General features: G+C 45.7%; 1 protein-coding gene across 1 annotated transcript in view; it reads right to left on the bottom strand.

Moving 5' to 3' along the window:
• LOC106649774 overlaps positions 1 to 18199 on the bottom strand; it is a 39680-nt gene that overhangs the window by 4432 nt on the left and 17049 nt on the right. The window contains exon 3 of the mRNA XM_014367377.2: positions 11722 to 11885. Coding sequence (XP_014222863.1) covers positions 11722 to 11885 — 164 coding nt within the window. The remainder of the gene's footprint in view (positions 1 to 11721; positions 11886 to 18199) is intronic.

The raw sequence follows: 18199 nt of genomic DNA, 5'->3' as shown, positions 1-18199 counted from the left end.
TCGCGTGCTGACCAGCTCTAATACTTCGAGTGCCCATGAAAAAGTTAACTCGATTGCTGCTGCGCAAGCGAGTGCCGTAGCCGCTCCGAGAGTCAGCGATTGCACTCCGCTACGATTATATGTGCCTGTAGTTCTCGAGCTACGACGACGACGACGACGAACGCGCGCGAGTAATCGGACGATAACTCAACTACAATTGCTTCAACTCGTAATTTGCATATTATCGAAACATCTCGCTCGGCGCTCGTGCTTTGTTTGCGCAAGCTTTGTACTTTTGTCCTAGCCTAATCGTACAAGTCGTATATACGAGTCGTTTGCTTTCGAGACCATTTGAAGAGATAATCAACCGAGTAACATTTATCTGAATACGGATACCTGCTTCGATGGACTCTTCGCAATCGTGTACGAACAAAAAATTACTCGTCGGACTCGTAAAAGTCCATACGAATGTACACGGACAATTGGACTCGGTATTGTCAAGCTCGGACATTTATGCACAGCTGCAGCCTATCCTTTGTGCTCGTGTTTTGGTCTTTCTCTGCCTCTCATCGAGCACAGAGAGCAGTGGCGGTGGAAGTTCGATACCTCCACGCTCGTACTTCGACTATATGGCCTTTTATATTGATCCAAGAAGGAGCAATTCGAACGTGTGAGCTGGCAGTGGGACGCATCACGAGATCAGCCGAGTATAAATGCTAATACTTTGAACCGCTCGGCTATCGGCATATTTTCATATTATATATAGGAGGGAGAGCGTGGGAAAGCCATAGCAGGACTGCTAGCCCTAATGTACAGCTATACAGCTTTTTGCGATCGAGCTCGGTCTTTTAAAAATTCGAACAACAATTGGCCGCGCAATTATGATGCTCTCGTGGTACAAGTAGTTCGCGCGACTCGTCTGGTTTATCAATCATTCTGCAAACGATATTTCACGAGACGGCTTTGAATTCGCTTTGACGAGTGCACGAAAAATATGTCACTACTGGAATATCTACGTATATTCGCGGGCCATGAGCGGCGCGGTTGAATTTCATTACGCGTTGATAGGTGAACTCGACGATTCCGCTTGAATTGTTCACCCTCGAAGTTTGCGCCCGTGCAATTTCGTTCAATTAAATCACTTAGCAGACTGTTGAGTTTGAAATTATATCCCCGAGAGCTCGTTTGCATTCGTTCGAGAAAAAAGATACCGAAATTTCTATTATCTCGTTATTATCGTGCGCGCATATAGAAAATTACGTCGCAATAATTTGAGAGCTTGAAAAGCTTACTGCTCGTATCAGCACATGCACTAACATGAATTTTGCCAAGTACTATAATACAATAAAAACCAATCAAAGGCAGATAAAATCTGCTTCGACCTATAAGACATGGCATTTTATTATCCGATCAGGTATAAATATAAATAACTTGTACGTATAGACAATAGCTAAGATATAGTCAGGTCTATTGATGTCTTGATTTACATATTCTCACGAGCTGCGCTTTTTTCTCGCCTGATTTTTGTATCGCTAATCGCATATAGGAGGAAAAAGCAAACAAATGCACTTACTCATGAAGCTAGGCGCAAGAAAAAAAAGCAAGGTTTAGATCTCGCGCGCGCGAGAGAGGCGAGCAAGCGAAGATCGTACCCTCGAGGCTATATATTCATTTAAATCTCGCTCGTTAATTTTCTCTCTCTCTCTCTGTAGCAACTTATAAAGGAATCGCGATCCGCCGCTACCTTTGAAAAGTGCAGCTCTCTCGAGCGCGAGTATGACTAGCAGCTCGACGCGTTCTGCTCTTAATAAACGTTCACCAAGGCCGATGATTCAGATATATATGTATAGGCGACGTCGAGCGAATTAAATGCACTCCGCGCGATGCTGCGCGCGAACACAATGTCAAACGCCGTAATTACTGGCGGGATAATTTTTTAAATTCAACAACATGAAAAAAAGCCAGCTCTACCATTGGCCGACAGCAACAACAACAATTGCGACGTCGACTCATCTCAATTTAAACGACTGACAGTGTATACGGGTGTATATATATGCCTCTGCACTGCAGCCTGTACACTCGAATAAAGAGTCGCACCTTTTGTTAGAAAAACCAATAAGCGAACGTAATCGTTTTTGCGTATAGCTGCACGTTTTACCGTACACGCGGCTCGATGACGTACGAGCTGAATATAATGCGAGGATTTGTAATGGCCTAGTAAATGAGGCCTGGACGTATAACTACACTTTTATAATCCGAATAATGCTACAGGCAAGATGTCAAGGATCAAAGGAATCAAAAGAGTTGACCAAGCGGAATCCGAGCGAGGCATCGAGCGAGTAAAGTATAAAAATAAAGTAAGTAGAAAAGTTGGAGCTGCAAAAAAAAGCGCTTTGGCTATAATCTGTCTGCTTAACTATATGATAGAGCAGCAGCAGCAGCAGCAAAAGCGGAAAGAGAGCAGAAAAGGAAAGCCTCCGACAGGATGATGGAGACAGCTGTGCGTCGCGCGCGTGCATGACGCGCTCCGAGAGCAGTAAGTAGCTGGGGTAGCATAATACAAGCACAGTCCCAAGGTGTACTCTGTGTACCGATGACTGGCCTCTTCGCGTTTGCCTCGCTCGCGCACGCCAACTTACTATATATGTATACAGCAGAGATTTTTTGAGAGAGCTCGCGAGCGAGCAAAGTCGCGCTCGCGCTACCCGAGAGAGAGAGACAGACACGAAAGAGAAAGTGAAAGCAAGTCACGAGAGGCGTTGCTACAATATTCGCAATAGCGATTCTTCATTGTACTCTAGGCGCGATACGTACAGCGATTCTCCGCAGCCAATGGTAAATTAGTCTCGATATATATACCGAGCGATCGTGTATTCCCATGGCTTCGTAACGATGACACCTTTTAGAAGTTGAGCTCTCGCGATCTCGATCTCGTCAACTGCAGCAGCAGCAGCCTCCTGCACAGTCCATTATATATATATATTGTCTCGTTGAAGCGTGTCGCTCGCTGGATATATGCCGCGCGCGTTTTGTCGTCGACGAACGAAATACACGACTACTAGCGCGCGCGGGTATACGCGGAAATGAGAATTTTCAACGGCTCGTTTCGACGATTACGCGCGCTCGTGCGAACTCCCATTGTTGATAGATCCCTATTCACGATGACGGGACGACGACGCCGCCGAGACGCGTGTGCGAAAAAAGATGCCCGGACATTTTCGTTAATTTGGATCGTTTTAGAAAGTGCACGTTGCGTTGCGTTGCTTGCATCCATGGAAACGTAAGTCGCTTCTTCTTTTATTTTGCGCGCGCAGCTTTCGTGTACTTACGTCGACTCGCTTGACTAATTATCTTTTCAACGCTCGTCGACTTTGAAGCGCTCCGCGAATACATATGTACGTACGGCGCACAGCTTTTCCACGTGTCATTACGAGGAGAAAAGGATTCGCGCCTCGCAACAAAGCCGCTGCGGCCCGCATCGTCATTAACTTCCATGCTTCGCTTTGGCAAAATTCGAAACAAACCCAAATACACTTGTACTTTTTCCTCGTTCGAGTTAAATAATCCGTTGCGATCCTGCACGACGACGTCGATATGTTTGAACGAGCGATCCTTGAATCAATAGCGAGCAAAACGTCGTTCGCAGCAGCAGCAGCAGCTCCTCTATACGTTCGAGAGTCGCGTCGTTTGCTCGCGGCGTGTACGAGTAAAAGTACAACGGCCCACTCGAAAGCTCAACGATCTTCTCAAAGGATTGAGTCAAGCACGAGAGCCTGGCGGAGAACAATTAAGGCACCCCTCCGCGCGCGCGCACTGCAGCAGTGCGTAAGTACAGAAGACTTTGTCAACACAAGGTACTGCCGTCGTCGTCGTCGTTTTTCAGATCTTTTCTCCTGTTTTACGGGCATCTCCTCGACGAGTCACTGGCGCGCGGCCACACACACACTTTTTCATGACTCTATAATTCCGCGCGCTTGACTCTTTCTCTCTCGGCATGGCTCCCTTTGCTTTCGTACGCCGCGAGCTTTGAATGTCAACGGCAACGTACTTTGAAAAGAGCAAAGGATCTTTGCTTCGTATGTATGCAACTGCACACGTAGTCGCAGTCTGCTAGATTAATTGACTCGTTCGCGTGTATGTATGCCGTACGTATATGTATAGGCAAGCGCAAGTTAACCGCTGCTTGCCCAGACACGACGTAACGTGTACATCTACCAAGAGCCTGGCACGACTTTTTTCAACTCGCAGCTTTGGAGGAAATAATTGCCGAATGGATTTTTGGCGGAGCCGAGTAAAGCTCGAGCCCGAGCTACGACGTAACACCTGCACGCCGTGCTGCAGATCCGAGCGACAAATCTGTTCTGGTCTGCAGCTTTAATTAGTCGACTCGAATAGACCGGCGCATGTGGCCATTCAAAGACAATAACATGTCTAGAGCCGCCGTGGTAACGCACCAAGCGTGCTATCTCATTGTTTCGAATTGACGAGTCCAACGCTATATGCAACGCGTACGCGAGCTTCGTTTTATGGACGATCGAGGGAAAGACGCGCGTGGCTTGCCCATGATAATTGCAGAGCGTATATTCGAAGCCGCGCGCATACGAAATTGCAGCCGAGCGAGGAGCGCATAGCCACGCACACCGACTTGTATTATATATATAAAATAAATAGTGGCATGGAAAAAATTACAAGACACGAGCTGACAGCGCGATGAAAATAATAATGGTTTAACTGCGTATTGTTTCGCGACGCCGTGGGCGTATATCCCCCTCCGGGATTGGTTGATCGAGGCTCGATTGACCCGTGATATTTACTCGGTTCGCCGATAGCGCATGCAACAGCTATATATATATATAAGTGCAGTTGAAAGCTTGGCTACGTAGCGATCATCGCTGTTATTACAACTCAACGATCGATTGTGACTCGCGATATATTCGCTCGATCGAGCAACGAGACGTACGTTTTCGTCTCTCCTATGCTGCTCCAAGACTCGATATGACTGGCTTATATACAATTCTTGTCAATTGTGTAACGCACAAGTGATCTCGATTCTTGTCAACAAAATGCAAATAACGTAAACTCCGCGATCGGACTCGGTTGGCTTGACGACACCGCATAAACGATCGCGCGACTACGTAGCATTGAGTTGCGATAACTCGACTTGCATCGTCGCGCGTGCACCAATAGCTCGTGCGTGAGTTATAATTGCGGCGCGAGCTCGTGTTCGTTTTTCTTTTCTTTATTCCACGGCAGCTCTTCGGCGACTCCTTGTCTTGCGATCATCGAACGACAACGATCCGAAAGAAATTTTCATGCCTGCGATTTGAGCCTCGCGTTATTTTTCTAGCGCAGAATGACACACGCACGCAACGGCCATTGTCAAGCTCGCGAGTCTCGCGATACTATTGCACATATAGAGAGGCGTGCGCGGATGCGCTTCGTCGTCGTCGAGCTTTGTTCGAATCGCCGCCGCTGCCGAAGCACGAGCTGAACACTTTCGCGCAACGCGACCGACAGCGACGGACGCAGCGCGGAGGCATAATTGACTTACTGGAGCGCAAAATTTCTTTTGTTTGTTGCCGCGCGACGCACCTGCCGAGAACCAATTTCCCTCCCCGCTCGTGCTGTAAACGACTCGATTTCGCTGCTTTACGCGCTTGTCATTTTTACTTCGCCCAATGAGTACTTATTCCATCGCGTACATGGATTATCGTACTCGCAGATCTCATTCTACGATATTTAACGCTTTTGCAACATTTTCCTTGATAAAACTTCATTATTTTGAATGAACGATTTTGCAAACGTATTATTTTGATACCAGATCCCAGAAATTTCATTTCGTCGCGAAATTAATTTTAAATTCGATAAAATGTTATTAATAGTATTCACGAATCTTTCTAAATTGAATATTGTGAAGCAAATCAAATAAATAGAAGAATCTATTTATTTTATTTGCTTATAATTGTATACTATTATCAACTGGCGTCACAGATAGGTATACTGCAATTAAGTAAAGCAATTTTTCTTGCGCCAAGTCTATCATTATTGACTGTTTTCATCTTTAGATGGAAATTCATGAGATTAATGGTTCAAAAAAATGTTTCGCAAAGAAAAAATATTGTATTTGAGTAAAACTGTAATTAAAATTGAATGATCTTCGAAAGAAGGTGAGCTAGCAATTGTAAGCGCAAAAAGCCTTTTCACGTTAAAAAGTTTTAATAATAAAAAGAAAAAGTGAGCTTATTGATGAAATAAAAATAACATAAGTTTAAAGAAATTTTACAACGATGATACGAGATTGACTGAAAACTAAACTGCCGCGTTGAAAATTTGTTTAGATCAAGACACAAATTCAATAGTTTCATTTTAGTATTTCATCGGAACGGATGAGGCGGTGCAGAGGCGAGAAGAGACGCGGAGCTCGAATTCGCTCGGATGGAAGCAACAGCGCGGCACGATCTAGCTGCAGTGCAGCTACAACGGCACTAAGCGCGTGTTTCTCTCTCGTAAATTTATCAGTCATCGTTAAGTTCGTGTAAAAGTCGATGGAAAAGTTGTAAAAAGAGCAGCGTCAGCGCAGCGAAAGAGGACGGCCGCGGGCAATATAGTTGGCGCGAGCATCCGATCCTATATCGGCGAGGGAAATCAGCGCGTAAACGAGGGTCGATCTCGCGTGCGCAAGTGCAGCGGCTGTGCGCGTCTGTACATGTGTGCTCCATTGTCCCTGCTCGGTACTTAATTCTGCCGCGCGCAGCATCGACACACGACTCCCCTAACAACGTGTCGCTGCGCGCACAAGTGCATACATAGCCGCCTACGCGAGTTGCCATCCTGCGCCAACTATACGTGCTTCGCAGCGCAGCTAGGGCGACGAAATATGCGAGAGCTCGGAATCGCTACTCGGACTCGCACTCGGCGCTGCGAATGAAAAAAGCTGCAGCTCGTGCTGGCGGAGATAAAAATCCCCCGTCTTATCGTTCGCCTATAAATGTAGCTTATTAAGCAAAAGTTATGGCGAAACTTACATCCCCTGCGTTCGACTTGGCACGTACATGCATCGAGCAGGCAACAGTCGACTGACTTTTCTGGCCATTCGTGTTTCATTTACAATCGTAGTTCGAAATCTCTCGACGTGACTGAGAAAATCAATCCCAGCTAGTGAGATGCAACTCGAACGTTAGACTAGCTGAGTGCAGAGCCATAAGCTGCACATCGAAATAACGTAACAGCTCGTAATTGCTTTATCGCGGCGATGCTAATGCACTCGCAGTCTGCAGTCGAACAAATCTGCTCCGCTAAGAGCCAAGGCTTCGGTGCTACGATCGCTTTGAACGCAGAAATGCATTTGCTGCCAGCGAGGTAGAGAAAAAATTCGATACCTCGCGCAGTGGGCTCAAGATAAATATCGAACGAGAGTTAAATCGGAAAAACGAGAGCAGAGTACGCGCGACAGACAGCTGCTGCTGCTGCTGCTGCTGCTGCGAGGGATGCGAAAGCTCGTTGCACCGAAGGATTCGACTCGAGAGCGACGTTGCATTACGCAATACCGGCGAGAAAATTCTATGCCCGAAAGACTTGTTCTGGAAAATCGAAAATGTCGAGAGCGGCTGAAGCGACGAAGCAAGAAGCCAAGAGCTTTTTCTTTTTCCTTTTTTTTTTCTTTGCCCCTCGCTCTCTTATTGAACGACAACTCGGCCAATCTGCAAAGCTCCGAGCGCTGCATTATCTATCAATCAATCAAAATGTTGTTGTGCGTGTCGGAGTGTGTTTACATGTAAATCCGCATGCACAGACTGTCACAAAAAATATCATTATTCCTGCGATGCTCTAATAAACACAAGTAATATAGCAGTGCCACGTATGAAATATATCTGTGCATTTTATTGTTGAGATGCGAAAATCCTAGCTTCAATAGAATACAATGAAAGAGATCCATTAGAGAAAGTGTCGTATCATTTTTATACATTTTCGAAAAAAAGTACATAATAAGAAAAAATGAGTTGGTTTTGAGGAGAAATGAGTTACATTTTGTACCCATTGTAAACATCATAAAAATGGAATTCAACGGATGTACGTAATGAAAAATTTTAACTAAAAACTTTTGATTATTTCCAAGTTTTTTTAAAAAAAATTCATTGAAATTTAAGAAATCTGTGAAATTCATTGAACGCGTTGGAACCTAGTTTCTTGTTCATACCGGCACATTTTAGTTGCAAAAATGTAAACTTTTTTTTAATCCAATGAGTTTGAAATGGAAAAGATCAGACTAGATATGAATGAATGAAGTTAATGGTATGAGCTTGAAAAAGCCGCATCTCGCTCGAGTTTGCTTATATTCAAAGTAGCACAATAACCGTAAATAGATTTTCAACTTTATGCGGCGATCCATTCATAAAATAGGTATACGGATCAGAATAGTACTTCGTGCATTTAGATAAAATTCCTCAAAAAAGTCTGAAAGGACTCATTGATTATTCGATGAGATCCGTCGCACGTAAGAAAAAATTGCTCAACTTTTTCACATTCAGAAATAGAAAGCGGAGCGCGCCACGACAGACACACATATAGATGTGTACACGAAAGATCAATTGAAAGGTCAAAGTTCAATATTTTCAAATATACTTCTCGCATCGAAACATGGATGTTGAGTCTCGCGCCAGTATTATTCGGATCAATTGCCGGCCAAAAGCCAAGCGATGAATTTTACGAGCAAAAACTTGGCAGAGCTCGAGCGTACAGAACTGCATCTCTGCGATCAAGTCGTGTGGCACGCACTCGTCTCGATGGGATCGGGACTCTGGGCCGAAGACGAGATTCCGCTACCGAATGATTTTGCCTTATCGAAGTAACGCCATGCATACTCGAGCGCAGTGTGGGAGAGAGAAAGCCCGCCGCCGACGCCGCACGTCGACTCTGCGCGGCCTTAATTCATTCAACGATCGACTCTTAATTCATTGCGAATCGCGTGAGTATAATGTGTGTGCGTGTGTGTGTGGTTATAAGCAGCAGCTGTCAGGCTCTCGCGCTGCAGCCGCAGAGAGCTCTCGCGCGTTCGGTCGCACGCAGACTTTTTTTTGCGCGCTCGCGATCGCTCTATAGTATACAGCTGCAATATGGCGTTTTGCGCAATTTTACGAATAAACGATGAAATAGCTGCTGCGCGGTGCAGCTCACGATGCAGTTGCAATATAAGCTAGGTAGTATATGGTATAGCGGCTACAGCAGCAGCAGCGGTGCGGAGCCACACCTCGAGACTCGAGGATACACGCGGGGAGCACATTATGTCGAAAGCGAAACTCGCTGCACGTTGTGTGCGCCGTGTTAGTAGCTATATCCTTGCGCGCTGCACACGTCGAGCGCGCGCGAAAATTATTGATTCTCGCAGAGCCGCGCTAGAAGAATGCGCGATCGTAACCGTGCGAGTGCGTGAGTGGCAACATCGACTTTGACTAAATAATTAGCTTCGCGCGGCTAAATTAGCCAGCCGATACGAAGCGATCGCGTATAGCAGCTCGCGGCCGAGGAATGCATAAAGCTCGCACGCGTCTACGTTTTCTTTGTTAAGAAAATTACTGATTAGCCGCAGGTAGAATCGATGTCAAGGGGACACATGATCTAAAAGCCTAAAGAGACTGTGTCATTGACGCGCTCACGACTCACCTCTGCTCTACGCTGAAACAATAATTCTTGGAACATTGGACCTTCCTACGTCAATATTTTTCGACAATGAGCCATGCCGAGCCGAAGGATTTTCAACCACGAGCGTCATCGCAGTAGCGAGGACAATCGTGTTCGTGTTATCGGATGTACTTTTAGGTATCCTCGCGCTCACCCCTCCAAGGACTGTCGGTAATGCTTGATTAAGTCGTTTATGCCAATTCCGAAGTCATCTCGATCGCGTACGATACGATATAAAGTACAATGGAAAAAAGGTTGATGAAGCCCGTCGATGAGGCGCGAGCGAATAGGAAATTATGGAAAGCCGGTCAAGGTTCAAAAATCGCGCAAGATTATATTCTACGCGTAGTTTCTGGGTTAAGTAGAGACGTGCTTTCATTAGGAGAGGTCGGAAATAACGACGAGCTCGCCTCGCAGGATCTGTGCGTGCATTTGTCCTACGCATAACAAACGCGTCGCGCTCGATCCTTGCGTGCGACGATATAATAGCGACGCGACACCACCGCGACTGCAACGCGATTATAATTCACACGAGACTTGGCTTTCCGATACAGCTGCAAGGATCGAGCTGATACACACACACTCCGACTGCCAACCAGTTTTATTTCCATGCATAAAGCGCGACCGGAATACCTTGAAGATGTAATCGAGTGACTAATGAGCATAAATTATCGCGCGTGTACTACATTTTTTCCGAGATTGCAGAAAATTGATTTCTCCAATACTCGCACGATTCCTCGGAAATATATTCTCGTCGCGCTCCTATCAGTCTGGAATTGAATTTTGTATAAAAAAGAGAAAATTGAATAAAATAAATTTCACGCACGCGGTACGAACAATTTAGCCGGATGCGCGCGGTAAAGCAGCCGAGCGATCGATAAAAGAGAACGGGGGTAAAAGAAAACTCGGTGCGTAAAGATTTTTTGCCGAGGCACGAGCTGCTGCTATAGCTCCGGGACGATGATAAGGGGCACGATATAGCTCGGACAATGTAAATATAGATACGCGCTCATAATGTGGAATATATAGGCAGCATATACGTATGCGACTGTGACGTCGTAGACACGTGTAGCTCGAGAGGAGGCCAGGGAGGGAGGGAGGCGAGATGTGGCGGGTGCTGGGCTGCTGCTGCTGCTGCTGCTCTGCACACGAGGGTATGTAGGTCAAGGAAACCGCGTGCGCTCGCCTAGCGCCAGACTATAGCGCATACCGAGTGTACACTATATACACGAGCTAGAGCGTGCCCGGAGAGTTTCGGACTACTCGAGAGAGCGCAATTTTAGCTGCCATCCCTATACCTATATATCGACGCTTCGCGCAGCGTGCCAGCATATAACAGGCCAAGAGCTGCTGCTGCTGCTGGCCACTGCCTCGACGCGCAGGGTCATGGCCGGGAAAAAGTGACGCCTTCGCCTTGCCAAACTTTTCCCGGGCTCGCGCGCGCTACTCCCCGCCGCCGCCGACCGGCCAGCAGCAAAATTGACGTATCGATGCAGCGCGTGCATCGACGATCGCAGCTCGACCCACCGAAATTTCCTAGTGCGAGCGCGATCGACCTCCTCTTCTAATCGCTTCTTCGTTTTTTTTTTTTTTTTTTTATACATATAAAAACTTAACTCGGTTCGTTTCATTGTGTCACGTGGGCAGCTGCTCTTCCTTTTCTTTTTTATAGTCGCAGAATCCCCCACCTAATTGCGATGCAGGTGAGCAGCTGACGCTCTCAATTTCGTTACGTTGACCCAATTATCTGCGCGTGAGCGAGGGCTCGCTGCTCGGCTTATTCTTGCGTGCGTACCTATATACGCGCGAGCCACCCGAGCTACATTCGAGACCGTGACGCTTCGCGTAATCCAAGGCTCGAGCGAAAAGTTATCCCATTTTAAAGTACATAGTATGGTATATGGGACACGACTCGAAGCTGCGAGTTCTAGTCTCGAAACTTTTTATTGTTAAACTGTATATAGTTGAACCGAACGAGGAACTTTTTCGACGCGGCAATTACGCGCCACTTACGAGGGGGCGAATCGAAATCGTTGCAATTGAAATCGTTGTTAAAAGACTTACCTATCATGAGAAGAGCGACGGCTATGTGGTCGCGGCCAGTGGCGCGCAGAGCTCCGAGGAGCGCACCCGCACCGGCGCAGACGAGGCCGACGACGCCGACCCCGAGGATAGACCAGCGCACCGGCGGAGATCCCAGACCGCAGCACTGCTTCGGCACGGCGTCCCTGCAACAGCAAAAACACACCAACGTTCACTGACCCACTGACCCAGAGCGCGAGCGAGAGCCTACCGCAGCAGCAGCAGCAGCAGCAGCTCCATAGCAACTCTCTTTTCCTCTACCGTATATATACATACATTCGTACACCTTCTTCCGAACGCAAACACACACATATACACACACATGCACACTCACTCACAACTGCATCAGATACATATGCATCCATGCACTTACGCGTGCGCACATGTACAGTTTCGAGAGCCAACTTCCTGCGGCTCTCTTTCTTTTCTCTCTCTTTTTTTTCGTTTTTTATCCAGTACACGCATACGCTCGCATGAGATGTAATACATTCATCCCCAGCCTTTTATTCGCCCTTGTTTTTTAGTGAACTAAAATATTTACAATAAATCAATCGCTTTAGTAAATAAACTTGATGCGAAAACCAGTAGCACTAAATCATGGATTCGTCTAATAATCGGTGTATAATTCGAATCGGTACTTTCGCTGATAAAGTATATGGGAATTTTTTAGCAACGACTTTACATATTGCCGATCTCGAGTCATGGATGAAGCGATTTAGCGGAACTGGTTCGAGAACTTTTTTTTTCCCAAATGCAACGCACTGCCGAGTTGTAAGGGAATAGCTGCTACTGCGTCGACGATTGCTATTTAAAGCAGCCCATTTGTTTATGCAGCCAATTAAGTTTGCTGAAATGTGCACAGCAACGAAAGCTTAATCAAACGTAATGCTCATTCGGTACGTTAGCATTGAAAAAGACATTAGTCTCGAAGTTGAAGCTCGAGCCGTTATAATTATGTAAACCTGATCGAGCCTTCGGAAGTAGCGTATGCAAATTGTGAGCTCGAAAATTGACTAATTACAAGTCTTGACTTGCAAATGCTATGCTATATACGCAGCAGCTCTCGGGCTCGTATGCAGAGCTTTTAGGCGCTGCTGCGAGCTACATAATGTAACGATGTTTGCGCGCACACTGCTTTGTCGCCAGGGATGAGCAACAGAGCAACACATGTACGCGCGAACAAAAATGAGTCGTGTTTTCTACGCGGACGTTGATCTTTTTTCGTTCGACTATTACGAGTCTTTACTTAAGTTTATGCATCATTCTAGTTAAACGAGGTTAATCCGCTGTTTGCGAGCCTTCATGACTTATTTGCATCTAGTTTTTAAACATAGTTTTTAAATTTAATTATAAAGATATTGTGAAGGCAACTGAGCGTTGCAAAGAAAAATAGCATCATCTAGATTCGAGTACGCTTGAATTTAAATGCCACGCTGGGAAATATTTAGTCCTTTAATTGCCTTTGACACGTGACTGTCGAAAATACTCTTACTCGAAGAGATTTTCGAGAACAATATTGAAACGTGCGCAAAATAATGTATACGGCCTTTTTTTGTCTCACGGATGTATTTTTTTCGTTCGCAACCGCACTTTTAGCCATTCGTACTTGCATAATTGCTATCGTTCGTTTGAGAACATGGCCGCTTTCCTTTTTCTTTCTCGACGAGCGAGTTGGCAGCGGCTGCACAGTCGCAGCAACGAGCCTAACAAAAGGGAAAGAGATTATTTACTTTTAATGGCTTTTCACATGGGCGACGAGAGGAGCAAGGCGTAGATTCGTGCTATATATAGCGTCCGACTGGCATAATCGACCACGCTATACCTCCTCCACAGCCACTCGCTCGATCGATTCGTTTGCGCATTTACGTAATTTGCATTGGCGCGGGAAAAGGATGCGAAAAGCAACTAGCGAGAAAGCCATAGCTCCGATCATACTCGAGAGTCTCTGATCGCTTTTCCTCCTTCTCTCATTGATCGGCCGAGGCAATCGCGCTGATTCGAACAAAGAGCGGCGCATCTGTGTTATTTCCACTTTACGGCTATTATAGGTCAAGTCTCGGCAAGGATTTCATATCGCACAATGCCCGCTACAAATTAATCGGGCTGCTATCTGCGAGTCGACTGGAAATCGTTGCATTGTGCCTGACCCAGCGAACGAACGAGCTCGTCAGGAAGCGGCATCAGGAAGCGCGAAACTAACCCGTCTCGCTTATTGTTGACCAAAGAAAAATGTTGACTCGTTTTGGGCCCGGCTTGCGCGTCGACCGACGCGCTTTCCTCGCACAAGAAAATCGATAGGAAAAAAATGCGAGTCGAAATTGCCACGGTGTTTTTCCAAAGGAAAGCTCGAACTCGTAAACGCTCTGTTCTATTACGAACCAATCAGAGCAGTTTATAATCTAAGCTAGCCGGAGCAAGTGAACGAGTTATGCAGCTACAAATTAATGAAAATTATTCTTTTATCTTCTTTTTCTCACACTTTTTCATTGGGAAAATAATGAAAAAAAAAACGACGGTCGCGTAAGGAGCACAAGGCATGTACTATATAATATGTATGCATAGCGCTCGAGAGAATGAGAGATGCAGTCAACGCAGTAATCGAAGTGAAAATCTTCGACGATTATATATCGATGATCGAGATTCGACGAGGTAGAGCGCGGTGCAGCATATATAGGCGAGCTAGCATACACAAAACGGGCTCTTTTTTACCGAGTTCTACATAAAGCTAGTTGGAAAAGTGAATCCTCGCTCGAGCAGAGATTACTATCGGTCGTCAAAGAACTACTTGCTTCAACTTTCCTCTCACTTTGGAGCAAAGTCTGTGTGCAAGCCGAGAATTGTAATTACTTCACCAATGAATGAGATGATGATGGCAATGGTTTTTTGGAATATGGGTCAAAAACAAAAATCCCAGTTAGTCTACAAAAATTTTGTAGATGCATTTATAATCACGTAAGTGTACTTTCCTTCGTTGGGGTGCGACGCCCAGAGTCGACGCCACCTAGCTGCAACGAACGTAAACAGCAATACAACACGTTTAAATGCAAACATAGCGCACGCGGATGCACCTCGTACTCGCACACGCACTTCCTTGATAATTTATTGCGCGCGTTGTACAGCAGTAGGAAAAGGAAGAAGGAATTTCCGACTTCTGGTGCGGTTCTTTTATCGTCTGCGCGTAAAAGTATATAATATAATTGCGGAGCTTCGTGTTTGTTTATTCCCACGACTTGTTCCACTAGTGTGTAATGGTATTGTTGCATCTACATATCGCACGCACACGCATCGAGTTATATGGCTATAGCTCGCAGACGAGCTATTTCCTATTTTCCTCTGGCTTGTTTTTTTTTACTACTGAAAAATTATATCCAGAAGTTGCCGTTACGGCAGATGTCACTTTCACGATTCTTTTTCGTCAGGCCGAATTGCAACGCTGTTTAACCGATGTAAGCCAAAAAAACTCCTTGTTCAGTTGCTTCCAATCAATCCCATTCATTTTAGTCACTTGTATTGCTTAAAAGCAATGGATATTTCATCGGTTTAACAATAAACTCACTCGTGAATCAAACGATAAAAATATCCGTATACTTAGTTTGAAGAAAGTTCACACAAATACAAGGCAAACAACTTGAAAATATTCTGTTCATTTTCTAATTTTATTTTAATATCATAGTATGACCTATTTCTTTTATTAAAGAAAAGCTTTAATGTACAGAAAAAATTGTTGTTTTAAAGAAAGATCTATATTTGTATGAAAAAATGGATTGTTAGTAGAAAAAAGTCTAAAAAGAATGAAAAATCACGATTATAGCAAAATATTTTAACGAAGGATTAACGATTTCGGCAGGCACCAATAATAATGAATACGGCAAAGGCACAAAAAAGTATATTTTTGTTGTTGGCCCGTCTAATTATGTTTACTAGTTACTTTTTGCACGTAGAAAAGATGAAGTAAAGAAAATTGACAAAAGAGGATTTGAGTCGAAAAGTAATCGATCGAAGGACGACAATACGCTCGAGGACTGTATAGTGGGCTCGTATTAGAGATAGAGGTTGAGGGAAGCATATATATAGAGCCGAGTCGTTCGACACGATCGGTTTAACCATACGTCCTGCAGAATATAATAACAGACACGCTCGATACCCGAGGTTATTATAGCCATCATAGGCGCATACGTGTATATAGATATATATATACACACGCGGGGATGGCTTCTATACAGCCGCAGCATCCAAGCGCATTGGTATAATATCGGAGCAGCGTCGAAGCGGTTATTGGATATGGAACAGGCGATATCTCGCTCATTGACTCGTGCGAGCTAGACGACGTCGACGACGACGAGTGGCAGGGTTGGCTGTTGACACTTGTATATACATTGTGTATGTGTTTGCAAACCCTATATATATGATACACGCGTGTGTAGAGGCGCGCAGTTGAGGTTGACGCGGCGCGTATAGGTACACACAGCCCAAGCGATGCTTCATACAGCTGTATATGTATTTATGTATGGCTTCCAGACCACAAAACCCGAAGCGAAGCTGCACAGGCGGTGGCCAACGTGTGCTCGAAGCCAACTCGTGGATACAGGATAGATATAGCTGCGCAGAGGCTTGCAGCAGCAGCAGCAGCACGTCAGCTACAGCCGTCGTGAGCCGAGCCGAGCTATGCTATAGCTGCCAGGATATATATTTTAGATTGGACTTTCTACTTCATAGGTTAAGTGGATTAGTTGCTGTGTGCGGCGCAGGCCCGGTACAGCGAGAGAGCACAGAGCCGTTTTTCCACTCGAGTCATTTTTCCAATTTTCATCGGCTCGCCGTCGGCTCTTGCTACTGCGCTCGGCTCCTTTGCCCTAGACCTGCGCCATTCGATTAGCTCCGACGAGCCGTACTTTATAATGGTCGGCCGATGAGGATCAACTCTTTTTTTTTGTCGCGATGCGCGCCGCGAAGCGAGCGTATAGTTAGAAAGAGAAAGCTCGCATCGAAAGTCCGAAAAGGACGACAATGCGACGCGCTCGAGACGTCGCGAGCTCGATCGATGCAAATGAGTTAATTTCATCTTGGATCGTAATATCGCTATAGTCTCGTCGCTACTGCGCCAGCTGCAGCGAATATGTATATACTCGTAATGCTTTCTTCATCCTTTCGATAGATGCACGTAGCAATGTACGTTGCTCGAACGTAGTCGTGGAGTGCTGCTACTCGGCTTGTCGGTATATCTATTCGAGCAGCTCTAGCGATACAATTGCTCTTGAATAAATTGAACCTACATATAGATATACAATACATCTATATACCCTGACGCCATAGCGCGCCTGACGTTGCGATTGCACCCATTCACGATGCGACTTTTGCCCGAGCGAGAATAGACCGCGGCACATTTATTTAGAAACTATTTAATCTCTCGAGCCGTGCGCTAGAGCCTCGGCGCATCGATCCTCCGGCTGCACTCCTGTATATATACGTTTCTTCGTGCAATCGCGACTCGATTCCTATACGATGTAATCCTGTACACAGCTCCGGCAAAAAATTCATGCGTCGAAATATCTAAACACCGTGTTTATCCCCGCCAGCGCGCGTTATCTCGCACGAAATAAGCGCGCGCTATTTATTTTATAGTTTTACGCCATCGATCCGCAAAATCTGCCGGCGATAATCGCGTTAAAATGCATTTATACTCGTTTTCTTGTAAAACGCGCAAAGTGCCAGAGAGAAACGCTCCGAGTCAAATTTTCCCCAAATGTTCCGTAACTGGACGTAAATGGCGCCGCGTACTCTTTCACCTCGACAAATTGCTTCAGCATTGCAAACATTCGTTAATTCCTTTGGCGGAATTATTGGGCTCGCGGGTTCCCACTTTTCGGCCCGCGCACACACAATACTCCTCGCCACAGTATATATTTTATGTATTTTCGTTTTGAGGCAGTTTAACGGCGCTCTCTCGCGCGCGCTTTTTTCGCCTCTCGCCGATTGGAAATCTGTCCGTTTTTATTCGACTCGAGTCGACTCGGTATGTATACGTAAACTTTTGATACTTCCGACACGTCTTTTCGTTTTTCCGCGCTCAGTGTCACAGTCTTTGAAATATACGTATGAATTTTAAAATACGCCGGAGCTGCTCTACTTTATCGGAAGTCAAGATAATTCAGCGGTGCAGCTTCACATCGACGCCGTACGTAGGTTGCTCATGTAGCAGCAAGATGAATTGATTACCGTATACGAATTCTCGCATCCGTACGAGTGCACAATGTAGATATGTGTGTGTGTGGGTAAAGCTGAAAATACTCGCGGCGTAATGGACATTTATTCGCGGCGCGGCAAGATCGATAGCTGATAGCGAGCGAACTTGCTAAGACTTTGGTAGCGTTGGCGCGAGATAAAGGGGCGTCGCTGGTATGCGCGTGCCGCAAAAAAACCATCGAAAATTTCCTTATTGATGGCGCACACGCCATTTCCG

This window comes from Trichogramma pretiosum, unplaced genomic scaffold (genome assembly GCF_000599845.2).
Source record: "Trichogramma pretiosum strain Unisexual culture from Peru unplaced genomic scaffold, Tpre_2.0 scaffold60, whole genome shotgun sequence".
In the NCBI taxonomy this organism is placed as follows: domain Eukaryota; kingdom Metazoa; phylum Arthropoda; class Insecta; order Hymenoptera; family Trichogrammatidae; genus Trichogramma; species Trichogramma pretiosum.
This window is presented reverse-complemented; position numbering and strand designations above follow the sequence as displayed.